Source organism: Rhopalosiphum maidis, chromosome 3 (genome assembly GCF_003676215.2).
Source record: "Rhopalosiphum maidis isolate BTI-1 chromosome 3, ASM367621v3, whole genome shotgun sequence".
Lineage (NCBI taxonomy): Eukaryota > Metazoa > Arthropoda > Insecta > Hemiptera > Aphididae > Rhopalosiphum > Rhopalosiphum maidis.
The window spans coordinates 39,895,572-39,909,541 of record NC_040879.1 but is presented as its reverse complement, the minus strand read 5'-3'; the positions used below and the strand labels follow the sequence as shown (position 1 = coordinate 39,909,541).

General features: G+C 26.0%; 1 protein-coding gene across 5 annotated transcripts in view; it reads right to left on the bottom strand.

The window, feature by feature from the left end:
• Positions 1-12,214, bottom strand: part of LOC113553198 (partitioning defective 3 homolog) — a 28,654-nt gene extending 16,440 nt beyond the window's left edge. For 2 of the 5 annotated variants that reach the window (XM_026956395.1, XM_026956396.1), the window contains exon 1: positions 2,257-2,544. Coding sequence is in view for 1 of the 5 variants with exons in the window: in XM_026956398.1 (XP_026812199.1) it covers positions 11,483-11,602 (120 nt within the window). In the remaining 4 variants the exon portion in view is untranslated. Of the gene's footprint in view, positions 1-2,256; positions 2,545-11,482 lie in introns of those variants that run through there. The other 3 variants (XM_026956394.1, XM_026956397.1, XM_026956398.1) reach the window with 2 other exon arrangements.
• Positions 12,215-13,970: the final 1,756 nt, after the last annotated feature.

The following is a 13,970-nucleotide window of genomic DNA, read 5'->3' as shown; positions in this document are numbered from 1 at the left end:
TAGTTTTTTTTTTGCTGCTTAAAACAATTTTTTTTAATAGACAGGCAAGGACGTATATGAGCTTGAAACAAATAACTAGCTACAGTTACGTGTATAATTTTTACTATGAAAAAATATTTTAGAATTATTTAGTTCGATATGAAAATAATGTAATTAATACAACTAGATAAAAGAATGAAATTTAACGTTATTTTAAGACATATGGCTAAACATATAATACAAATTAGATTTAGGGCGTGAATATTTTTACTAATATTTCTGAAAATAATTATCTTATACAATATACAATCATTTATAAACGACATACCAACAACTGACAAATTATTACATTATTACATTGTTTTATGTGTCATTATAGCATTATATTATTTATTAAAATCGTCAAAATAAATATCATGTTATTTATTTATATTAAATTGCATATTTAATTTTGGTCCCGTTACTGGTATAATTTCGATTTCTCAAACTTCTATTAAAAACGTATTAATTATATAATATATTAACAAGGTTGGATTTGTATACAAATTTTATTTACAGTTACCATGTCGCCACGGTTTTACCACACATAAATACATATAGTTTATTGTTATTTTGTATTATCGTCTAATAAATACCGATTGAAAATATATATTATACATATGTACTAAGAAAAATTAATGTACATGTAGATATACAATTTTTGTTAGAAAAGGGTTTAGTTTGTCTTGTGTATGTTTAAACTATTAACTTAGTTCATACGTTCTAAATGATAATTTCTAATAGAATTTCTAAAAATATCAACTACTAGAAAGTAGTGCTAAAAAAATATAAACTTTATTGGTAATATGCCTTAATTGTTTGTACTTAGATATATTAATGCAATTAAAAAAGTAATTAAAAATACTGATAAACGAATATCGTTTATTAACAATAATATTGGTTATGAGTGTATGTAATTTTTAAAAAAAAATATATGAAAAACATATTTGAGGCAGGATAAAGATCATTGTACACATTTATTTTAATTAAAGGAACAGAATATTTAACTTAAAGAAATTTTTTTATGTTTGATAACGTTATAAAACTATAATGAAATCAAGTGCACATTTTTAACTAACAGTATCATTGTTATATACATCGTGATACCCACTCGAGTCAGTAGTCACACATCGTAATCCGATAAATTCCACACATTTTAATTATGATTCTAAAACTAATAAATAAATAATTATTTATACATTTATCGTTTTTAATAGATACGATTAAATTTATATATCAATATATACGTGTATTTGATATTAATCAAAATACAATACTAGTTAAGTTAGGTAGATATATATATCTACAAAATAAGATTTAAAAATTATAGAATTAGAAACAAAAAATATAAAATCACGGTTAAAAAATGAAACACTTTGTTTTAATATATAAACTATACCTACTAATAATTATTATAACCTTTTCATAGTTTTGAATTTATTTTTACATCATAATAATGAAGATTGCTAAAACATATCTAGTTTTTTTTTTTTTTTTGAATAGAAACGTAATTAAAATCGTAATATAATATAGATACTATATTTTTTTTTCTGAGCGTCTTAGATTTTCAATTGTTCTCATCATAGTAGCCAACACAGTGATATTGGTGCATTGTATTTGTCTTACTTTTTACTATTGTTTTTAGAGAAAATGAATATCTGCTAGTCAAGAACCGAGTAATTAAGCCAAGCTAAACATAACAAAATAACAATACTGTATATTATGTATACGTAGCATTACGTATATATTTTCTTATAACATTGAGATAACTAATCAAAATCTATAACAATATTCTAATCAGAAAAGATACACGAAAAATGTGGTAAGATGTAAAAGTATGTATGTGTGAGGGGTATAAATTTAAATTTCATAGCATTGCTAAATTTATGTATTATTATTAAGAAATTGGAAGTAGTGTAAAAAGTTAAAAATAAGTACATGCTTAATAAAACTATATAGATTTTGTAAATAATTTCATACTGTTTTAATGACGAAAAATAATTATATAATGTCAGGTAAAGTAAATGGTGATAAATCTATGATTACAGTTTAATAATTTAAATAATGTTTAATTTTATTGAGTTTCACTCATATAGTCGTCATGTCAATCTGTGTACAGCTCAATAAAATAATATGTTTTAAACAGCAACTGCAGCGTTATATTATGTTGACAATGTTTTTATTTTATTTTAAAATATAAAATAACTAAAATAAAAGTACTTTTATGTATATAATTACCAGCTATAACCTAAATGTATTGGTATAGATTGCGAACATCAATATAAATATAACAAATTTAATGTGATTTTACAATTATATTAAAATCACAATTCGTAATATTTGACCCAGATTTATACATAAAATTGAGATACAGATAACCGCATAGTTGCATTAGAAACTATTTTGAAATAATATGTAATACTTTAAGTAAAAGATAAAAACACTGATAAAATAATACAAACAAACTAGAACATTAATGCATTTTAACGACGAATAACCACGTCTGCAACGTGTCACGCACCGAACAACACTAATAACGAGTGCCGACTGCTGAGTGGTACCTACAACAGGCACAGACATCGTGTATTAGTGTATATTACCTACAGCTGTTCGATGATATGAATGTTGTGTTCGTTTAACTATTAGTAAAGGTAAAAGTTTTTAATTTACATGCATAAGTGAAATATCCATTGACAGTAAACGTGTATGTGTAACGAGAACAATAAATATAATAATAAATTATTGAAACATTTTCTACAGTTTTTTTTATGAGCATCACAAATAATATGTTTTAATTGACCTATTATCAAACTTTTAGGTAAGAACATGATCTGTGTTCTCTCGTTGGCTTTTTACGATATTTTAATTTTTAAGTGAACTATGATTATTTTCAAATATTTAATAATTTCATACTCATAACTCATCTAAAAATTAAAATATCGTAAAAAGCCAACGAGAGAACACAGATAATGTTCTTACCTAATAAACAGTTCACTCTAATATTAAAACTAAAAGCACACTATTTAAACTGATGAACGAGAATTTACTATGTCATACGTGTGTAAGACGGAGACAACACATGCGGGTGAGACGTCCTCTTAACAATATACATAAAACTCTTTACTCGACGCAATTCATATTCTTCTCTATAATATAAACTATGAGTAAATATTGTTTTACAAATTCGGTACGTATAATTGCTATGTAACGTGTGTGTAAGACAGAGATAAAAGAGTTTCTTGAAAATATTTTAATTACCTATTTGGGTATCATCACATTAAATACTATTTAGCTATAATATATAAATATTACATAGATATATGAATATAGTAATAAAACATTAAGTATTCATAATATAATTATATATTTATATGCGTTAAATAAACTTCTTGGATTCTACTATATGTGTATTATAACTTAATAATCAGACATCATCAGCCTTTACATATATATTTTACGTTAGGTATCAACTCTTGAACAAAGAACTTGAAATTAACGATATGCCGAAAACAAAATCCACTTCAAAGTGTCATAAGTCATAACATGTTCATTAGGTATAACCCAAAATTCTAAATAATTCAAACTTATTTTTTTTCCTGTTCAACTTCAAGTTACGAAGAGTCGATTATATTTGAAAAATTAAATCATCAAAATAATTAAATATAATGAAAATAAAATGGTTATTTTATCATTTTGATATTCAAGAAAAGTTATTAATGGTGTACTGGTATAAGTAACTCAAAATGTATAACATTATATTATAGTACGAGTAATTCAAGACAATTAAAATAGAGCAATGATCAAATGAACTTATGTTAACATTTTTAAAAATGTATAAAACTACCTATTGTATATTACATACTTAATTATTAATCTGAGCGTACGTGTCTTGAAATAATTATGATCGACTATATTATAAAACTATGAAACAAGGATAACCGGATATTACATAAAAAAATTTAAATAGTATAATACATTAAAATTCCAAAAAAGTATTGAACCTTTTTCCAATTCATTATAACAAATATAACTTTTCTTTGAAAATTACTAAATCTTTAAAATTAGTGTAAATATCGAAGAAGATAATCACAATATTTATTGTTTTTTCAAAATTAAATATTAATAGGTAGGTATACATATTTTTGAATTTCAGTCAAAACAAACGTGTGGTAAGACAAAATCAACGAATACATTTTCAGCATCCTTATAAACTAAATATTTTTATATTTATGAATCATGTATAACGTTTTAGTATTTAACTAATATATTATTATTTTAATAAATTGTTCTATATGTATGCAAACCCCATTTACTTCAACAATTTTTTGTAATTTTAAAATTGTATATTTCTTTAATTATTAATACTATTTGAAATTTTGGGATTGATTTTAATTGTTTTTGTCAACTTTATAGGCCTATAGATAATATTTAACCATACACATATATATTTAGGCTACAGTTCCTTTTAACATTGGACTATGCAACATGACATGACTTGGTGTATTCATAGTAGACATAACATCTATTTTAATTTAATAATATCTACTACAAAAATATTATGCAACTATACACTAGTTTGAGAATAAAGATAGAATGTATTAATAACGCTAATTGAATAGTTAAATTTATAATAATTTTTCTCAAATTTGATCAGACTACACATCGTTTATTTTATAACAAGCTAAGTTCTTTAAATTATCTTAAATTAAAAAAGAATCAAAATAGATCTATTCCATGTTAATTGTATTGAATATCCTATTTCTGAATCAAAAATTGATACTTATATTGAATTATACTTATAATTATAGTTTTTTACTATTAAATACTAGTAATTTATAAATGATAGTGATTTTGTACAAATTTAAACTTCAAAAAACATATAAAAAACAATTTACCAATGTATTTTTATAATTTTTATATAGGTACAGATGCATGAAAAATTGATGTGAGATATTGCATTAAATTCTCAAGATTTTTATGAATAATTTTTAATAAAAATGTATAGAAAATTTATAAAAAATACATTCCGTTTCTCCTTACAATTTTTTTCGTTTTTTCTAATTATGAAAGAAAGTACCAAGAATTTTTGTTTTCATTCCCCAATTATTAAGAAAAAAAATGTTTACACTTGACCTCTCAAAATTCAGAATTTAAATTTAACGATTTAAATCGTTTCAAAGAAAATTTTATGATAAATTCAAACAGCAATTTTATCGGATAAATAGGTTAATAGTTACAATTGGTAAAATATTGATAGTTTTTAGAAAGAAAAAAAATTAATATTCATGAAAACGTTATTAAAATGTGCGTGCACGTGCGGGAGCGTTCAGCTATTTTCTTCTACAGACTGTCACATAACTATAAATGATCAATACACACATTTAGACGACCCGTACATTTGCTTTGAAAATTGCCTATATTGAACTCCTTAAAAACAGTCAGTATCGCATCACCTTAGCATTTTATTCAAATTGCGTGTTTATATAATAATTTTTAGTTAATATTTAACAATAATAAAAATTTTAAGTCTTGAATATTGATTTAAATTTAAGCAGTATAGGTAATAGGTATGCTTGTTACTATACTAACTACTAACTAGTAAGGTTTCGAAATGCAATTCTATATCGTAGTACAAAGATAGGTACGTCGGAATAATATAATATAAAATTATATGTATTATATGATTATGTATTAATAATAGATTTGATTATAAAACGTAAAAGTTAAATAATTATTCCTTTAAACAGTGTATTAACATTTAACACTAGTACTTACTAAGTTAATAATGATAACAATATGCAAACTTTTACATAAAAAAATTTATATCATTATTAATTAAAAACATATAATTTAGTCATCGCATCTAATAAAGCAAAAAATATATTAAAATTATTATTATCTCTGAGCTAAAAATATCTTATTTATATAAATATAAAAAAGAAATATACAAAATATATGATTCCCAGTGAATCGCCAAAAAGAATACTGTCAAAATTCTGACTTTAAACGCTTGTGATTAGATTTTCGATATTTTTTAATTGAGAAATTAATAACTTATGAATTATGTATTAAATTTTCAAGTATTTCTATCAAGAAAATAATTTTTAATCGAAATTTATAAAAACTAAAAAAATTATCATTAGGTATTACCTATAAAATTATAAAAATATCTAAATTAAAAATGTAAATAATGGCCATATACATAAAGTAGTAGAAGTTAGCAATTAAGATCAATACTATTTAGGTATGATAAAATAGGTAAATATTGAATGTTATTTAAAATTGTAATACTTGTTGTTAAATAATGATTTCAATGATAAATTGATAACTAATATAAATATTATTAATCATATCACATAGCACGTAGGTAATCAATTAATTAATATCTTACTTATTTTACTGAATATTAGATTGTAGATATACAAGTATAATACACATTTTCTTTCAAGTTTCAGTATTGTCTTATTATGTCTTAACTTGAGGTATAACTAATTATCTATACATTTTAATATGTTATCAAAACTTAATGTTGTTTACTGATAGTAATACACAAAGTTATATACATATATTTAATATTATACAATATTGTAAATACAATATTATAGACTTTATCGTACGTACGTAAAGAGGACTTTCGTCGACTGTTGTCTTATCATGAAATGTATTAATTTTAACTTAAAATATTACATCGGTCATCATAAAACAATAATAATAAATTATAGTATTGTCATAAATTTTTTTGAAAATTCATATTTAACCATCAAACTTTGTTTAGATTCGTATATATGACTAATTATAACATCAATTTATTTTCAGTGATAATCAAGTGGTTGACGTAATCGGAACAAAAAAGAATGTTAACACAATACGTAATAGTATAACAAAACGGTTAATAATGATTTATAATATATATTCTCAATAGTCATCTAATTAATAATAGAATAAAATACTTAAGATTACAATTCTTTTAGAACAAAACAAAATGTTAGAATCAGTAAAAAATATGACAGTTCATAATATCGTGTGCTAACTGCTAATGTTACACGTGGAGATGTAGGGTATATATGTACACACTAAGCTTATTAGACGTTTACTGAATTAGCGAATTCTAAGAGACCTTGTACTAGACGATACATGCATATTGCATATATATGTAGGCGTGTATATGTATACATTCAATAATATATTATATGTATTATGTACTGTACGTGCATGGCCAGTTTTGCAGAACAAGAACGATCATCAACACAACCAATAACGACCTTGCCGACTTTCATAATGTAAAATATACAAGTCCACACTCGGGGAATATTTGTGTAAGGAAATATAACAGCCGTTTATTTTGGGAAAATACTTACTATACTACGTAAAATGTAATTAAGGATTGGTAAATGAAAATAATATATATTTGAATATTAATATGCTATTAAAGTATTAACTATCTAAATATTGTTAAATATTGATTTAGTTATAATATATTTCAATGAACAAAAGTTTATTAAATTAAAAATTTAGTTGAAGAAAATATTATGAATCTACAAAGGGAACATATATAGACTGAAGAGTGAAGACCTACAGTACAGCGTGACAGGTTGAAGGTTAATGTCCCTTTGACAGTAAACAGAACACTGATAATAATATCTATATTGAATATAGATTTTGTGGAATTTTCGAAAAGATTTGGAAAATAAATTTAGTAATACTATCAATATTACTATAACGTCTTATCACATATTTTTTCTAGCAACTAATAAATTGATAATTTTAAAAACTTAATTTTTTAGTTTTGTAAGTACCTATACAATTTATAATTTTCTTTTTAATAAAAACTTACTGAGTTTAATCTAATTATAATTTTTTTTACAAGCATTTACAATTTGAAAATTTCTAATCGTTTTACTTTTTAACTTAAAAAAAAATAAATTCAAATTATAGTAACACCCTGAAATTTTAGTATATATGTAAATATTTTACATTATATTTATTATCCTTGAATTTTTTTTAGAATCACTATTATTTTGTTTGATTATATTAAACATACATTTGTTGGTTTTATTTACGCCTCTGATCACATGTTAGTTACTTTATCTGTATTTTATATTCATTATAGTTAATAATATATATATATTATATATGTGTATATGTGTATATAAATATTATATAGCTCAACTTATTAGGTACTTGACTCTAAATATTAGAGACTATAACATTCAGTTAACGACACTATTTAAAAAATCTAAGCTCTTAATTTTCAAAATAAATAATTTATCATTACTTCCAAATATATACTAGTAGCACCAGTACTTAAAAATATAAATATACAATACTTACTAGTATTTATTGAAGTAAAACAAAAAGAATATCCTCTAAAAATGTTTAATATCTGGACAAAGATTTTTAATGTAAGAAATAATATGTACTACTGAGTGTACAGTTGTATAAGTAAAACATATGAAGTAAATTGGGATAATAATATACATGTATTCATAGATAAGCTAGTTGTTTGTATATTATCAGTAAATACGTAGGTATAGACTAAAGTATATAGTATATACCTACTACAATATATTATCAATATACTATAATAAAAAAAAATCCTATTTTTTGCTTAAATAAACATGTACTAAATATAATACCAATATAATATATTTGGAAAAAATATCAACATATTTAGTCTAACCTAACCAATAACACCTGCCTATCAGAATTACTTTTAATTAGTATTATAATAGTTAAGCTTATGATTACCTAAATTACTTAATGATAAAAAAATATAGTTACATGGGGGAGTAATAATATTTTTATATGCATAACATTTCACTATTTAGGCAATGTTTACTAACATATAGCAAAGTAGGTATTTGAGAAAATAAGCTAAGTATCTATTTATTATTATATTTTAAACAAAATTGCAAGATTTTTGAAAACCATCAATTGTAATTATAACCACGAACAAAAATACAAATTTATTAGAGGGTTGGTAAGTTGTTTAATTTGTTGGCTATTCCAACATATTTGTCAAAAAAAAAAAAAAATCCAAAGGTCTGAGGTTAATAATATCTAACTTAATATATATATATATTTAATAGGTATTTAGGCTTACATTTTGGGTTTGCATAATATCACCATTTTCTCAAAATACCTATATTTATTTCCTTGATTATAAACATAGTATTAAATGTATACTTTTATTATAATAAATAGGTAAACAACAAGGGTAAAACAATAAATAGATACTAACAAACATAATATTTTAGATGAGTAATATTTCAATTATAGCTATAATACCCATGTCAAAATCCTTGATATAATGCACTTGATATTTTCCTATAGCAAAATCTTTTATGACCATCTTACTCAGCTTGTAGACTACCATTTATGGTTTATAAAAACAGATGTTTTTGTAAGTACTGGCTATTTTTATACATTCCTAGAATATCCATCATAAATTAAAACTAGTGGATTATTTATCACAATTTTGTTTGAGTTTATCTGACTTGCAATCATTGTTTAAATTTTAGATTCAATAGTAATCAGGACTTAGGTAGACCCACTTCACAAATGATTAAATACTTAGTTAAATGCAATAGGTATTACATTTTTATCAGTATCAATCATAATATACCCTAGGTGAAATATGTAGTGCATATCCAAAAACAAAATTGATAAATAAATAATAACAACAATAATAATAATATCTAATACAAAACAGAATTAGAATTCTAATAATACTTGGTATTCAGTAACTTTTCAAATTTTTATTGAATTTTAAACTTGATTTTAAATAAATGCAAATATACATACTATATTGTATAGAATCTGGTATGTAGTAACTCTGATTTCTAGTAATAATTTAAATTATTACACAATACTCACTGAAGGCTATTATTTATTATTTAAATGCAATGATTTAAAAATTCTGTTGGATAAGTATTCAGTTAATAATTTAATGTCAGGTTGCATAAACAAATACTAGGTGCCTACACATTTATTGAATCAAAAGTGAACTAATGATCTCTCAAACTATATCATTGTAGTAGTTCATAATTGGATCTAGAATATTGTTCCATTAAATTAATCAATTTTATACATAACTTTTATGCTTTAAGCCATAAATGTTTTAAATTGAATACACTTAGCACATTAAGGGCAAGTTATTACATAAATAACATGAGAACTTACAATAGGTACTTAAGTGTTGTAGATAATTTTTTGTCTATGTTGATAGTTCTTAATTCTTTATATATAGTGCCAACTTTGGTGCTAACTATAATGGTCAATGACTATAACCAGAATCATAGCTTAAAAAATAAGGAAAAAGAAATTCAGCAGTATAATTTATGACTTAAAGACTTGAAGTGAAAGAGAATGATAAACTAGTTAAATCAAAATGTAAACACAAATTGTAGTAGGTACAGGATTTTTAAAAATATTAACTTATTTTAAATTAGAGTTTTATAGAGTTATAAGTCCAAGGTAGGTTTAAGGAAAGGTGTAAATGTTCAAATATAAATTCTCTCTAACCAAGAATAGTGACACATAATGTTCATTAATCCATGGAACTATACTGATTTAACAATGTACAACTACCTACTAAAATTTATAACAAAATAATATTTACTCATAAATATATGTAAATATACCAACTTTGTTACTAGAGATATTTTAATAAGTAGATAACATACCTACTTGCTTGACAAACACTTAATACTTTCCATTATTTTAGGTTTATCATTAATCATTCATATTATACAAAATATAAAAGCAAATATGATCAAAGAAGAAACGCTGGGTAAATCTAACCATTTCAGAAAACCAAGAAAATATTACCTATACTTACTGTATTGGCATTAACCTAAATTATAAATAGTACATACCCAAGACATTGCCTATAACAACCGTACTAAAAACACTATAATATTCTTATGTATTTAGCATTTTATAATGTTTAAGATGAATGCACACAAGCTATACCTAGGTAGGCACATACTATTAAATCCATTCAATAAATTACTTCATTAATAATTTACAGATATCGGGTTGAATAATATAATACTGCAGGTAGTGTTATCAATTAACAGTTGTAAAATTAATTTGACCTTTTGAATAAATGGATAGATGACATAATTTCCCAACCTTTAATGTATAATATTCTTTGTCATATTCCAAAGAAAGAAATCTTAGATTGACGGTTTTCTCTAGATCCAATACCGATCACTCTAATTACTATAGGGCAGTTATTATAGGTACGACTGTATATTGGTAACTCAAACTTTGTTTGCTGACGTAACATTGTAAACGTTGAAAAAGATTCATAGATTTTAGCGGTCACCTACTGGACTCAAGAGTAAGAATACAAACGTCCACATTGATGGTCCTGACCTAACGGTTTTCAACATGATAAACGTAGAAGCGACTGCTCTGTTGTGACTACGCTAATACAGTTAGGTGCTGTGCGACTCACCTTTCCAGTGGCTTTCTTGTATCGAGTGATGGCCTGTTGAATTAGATCTCTGACCAATATTTCTCCTCGCCCACAGGGGACGATCACCCTAGTTGAACCGAAGCAGACGGTGACTTTCATGGTGTCGCAGTCGCATCACCAGCGTCTGGAGCACGGTAACGACGAGCGATACGTTATTCTAATCGGACTGACCGACGACATCGCCTCGTCGAATGGCCCATCGATTCGCGGACCATCGATGCGCCACCATCGTCGACATCTGAGGTGGGTACGGGTGCACCGCGTACCTGAGACCAGTGGTCGTAGCAGTGGTGGTGGCGTTTTCACGTCGTTGGGGGGGCCACCAGCTCGGACGAGCGACTTGAATATCGGACTGGACGGACGCAGGAAGAACGGGTGCCAAACAATTAGTTATTAATATCGCGCGTACCGTCTATCGTGCGCCCGATAACGATAACGACGCGATAAATGATAATGGATCGACGGCTTTCGGACCAACAGACTCGGCCTGCGCAGAACGATATCGTTAACCGGCTACGCGAACATATTATTACGATATTACCGTGTGCGGACGACCGTCGAAGTGATGAGCGGCAATCGACGGGAGTAAAACGGTCGGAAAAAAAAGCGAACGGGGCAAACGGTCGAACGGCGTGACAGCGGCGGCGGCGGCTATCGTCAACGTACGAACGGCCGTAGTAAACAAAGACCCGTCCGGTGTGCACTGTGCAGACGACGCGTGTGTGCCTGTGCGTGTGTGTGCGGTCGGCCACGGTGGTGGCTTGCACGGCGTCTGGTGGGTGGGGGAAAACCGCCGCAGATAAAATTACGAGGGAACCGCCGCCGTGCCACTAGCTCGCCACTAAAACCGTTCGTACTGTTTTCCGTTGGGTCGGAAGCGTGGCGGCGGCGGCAGCGGCGACGGCTGTTTCTGGTGATGCGAAGTGGCCCGCCGCCGCCAAAACCGGTTTATTGATGTGTGCACTGTGTTGCAGCAGACGCGAGACGTCGACCGTCAGACGGCTCATTTCAATAATAAATAATAATAATAATGACGATGACGATGGTGATAAATATAGCGTCCTCGTAACGTAAATAATTCGTCAACCGGTCGCCGCCTATGATGTTATATATTATTGTACCTACTACTCTTGATAATCTTTCGTGATGCAGAGATGACGACGCACACGACGTAGTAATACCTCGAATAATGTACGTCATATCATCATCATAATAATATATTAATATTTAATGTAAAATATATTATTTTTTTTGCAAAGATTCGTTTTCGATATACCTATCCAAATGAATCAAATACAGCTATATTTTTTTTTCATGTGAATATAACACTAATTATTACAAATTTTGTATAACAGGTAAAGGTATATTACGTATAATACGTATCTGCGAGGTATTTATTATTTATTTTATAGAAGTCTTAATTATTATTTATTATGAACATAAGCTGCAGGTGACAAAAAACTAAATGTGGTTTAATATTGTGATATAACATGTATAATATATTATGATGTTAAACTATTAAAGTAGGTAATTATAATTTATAATATAATTTTTGGGTTTAAATATAAACGAATGATACTAATAAATAATGGTAGACCCATCTCAAACAACTTATTTTTTATTCAATAAAATATTGAGTAAGTAAATCGTCTACCTCTAATAACCTATACCTGCTATTGTAGTATAGTAGACGTAACGTTTTGTATAATTTTAATACTTAGTAGTTGTGCATTTAAAGAAGAAAATACTAAAAAACAAAATTGTAAATGAATAAAATATTTGATAATAGGTATACAATTTGTTTCAAAATCATTAATTCTAATACCTATACTTATCTAAAATTATTTTACAATGTAATGATTGTTACGATTTATAATAACCATGTACATATTCAATTACATAATATAACTAATTTTTTGATACTAGCTAAGTCTTAAGTATAAAATATCTAAATTAAATATTCGTATTTTGATTTTCGATACTTTTCAATACTGGTCTGTATGATTTTTTTTTTAAATATAACCGTTCACAGTTATTTGTTTATTTGTTGTTATTCATCTCTAGTATTAAAATCTTTATGGTAATAAGATATACGACTCTAGTTAAATATGTTTCTAGTTTTTTGTTTTACATTATGAATACTAATGGTAAAATAGAAATTACCAATTTATATTTGACCTATAACTATTTATCATGAACAAAACAATTGTAAATTTGAAGGAGTAGTAGTAAGTCAGTCTTGACTTAATAATATTAAACAAAGGGACCAAACCTATTAAAAATCAAAATGTTAATCATTGACAGAACTACGCGTCAAATACTATTATGCTTTTATTTTCAAAAAATATTTATATTAATAAAATGTTTAAGTCAACGAATTATTAAATTGAATTGAATATTTAACAAGAACAAATGGAATAATTTTTAGTATCTTTCAGACAATATCAAAAATATAACTATGTACTCT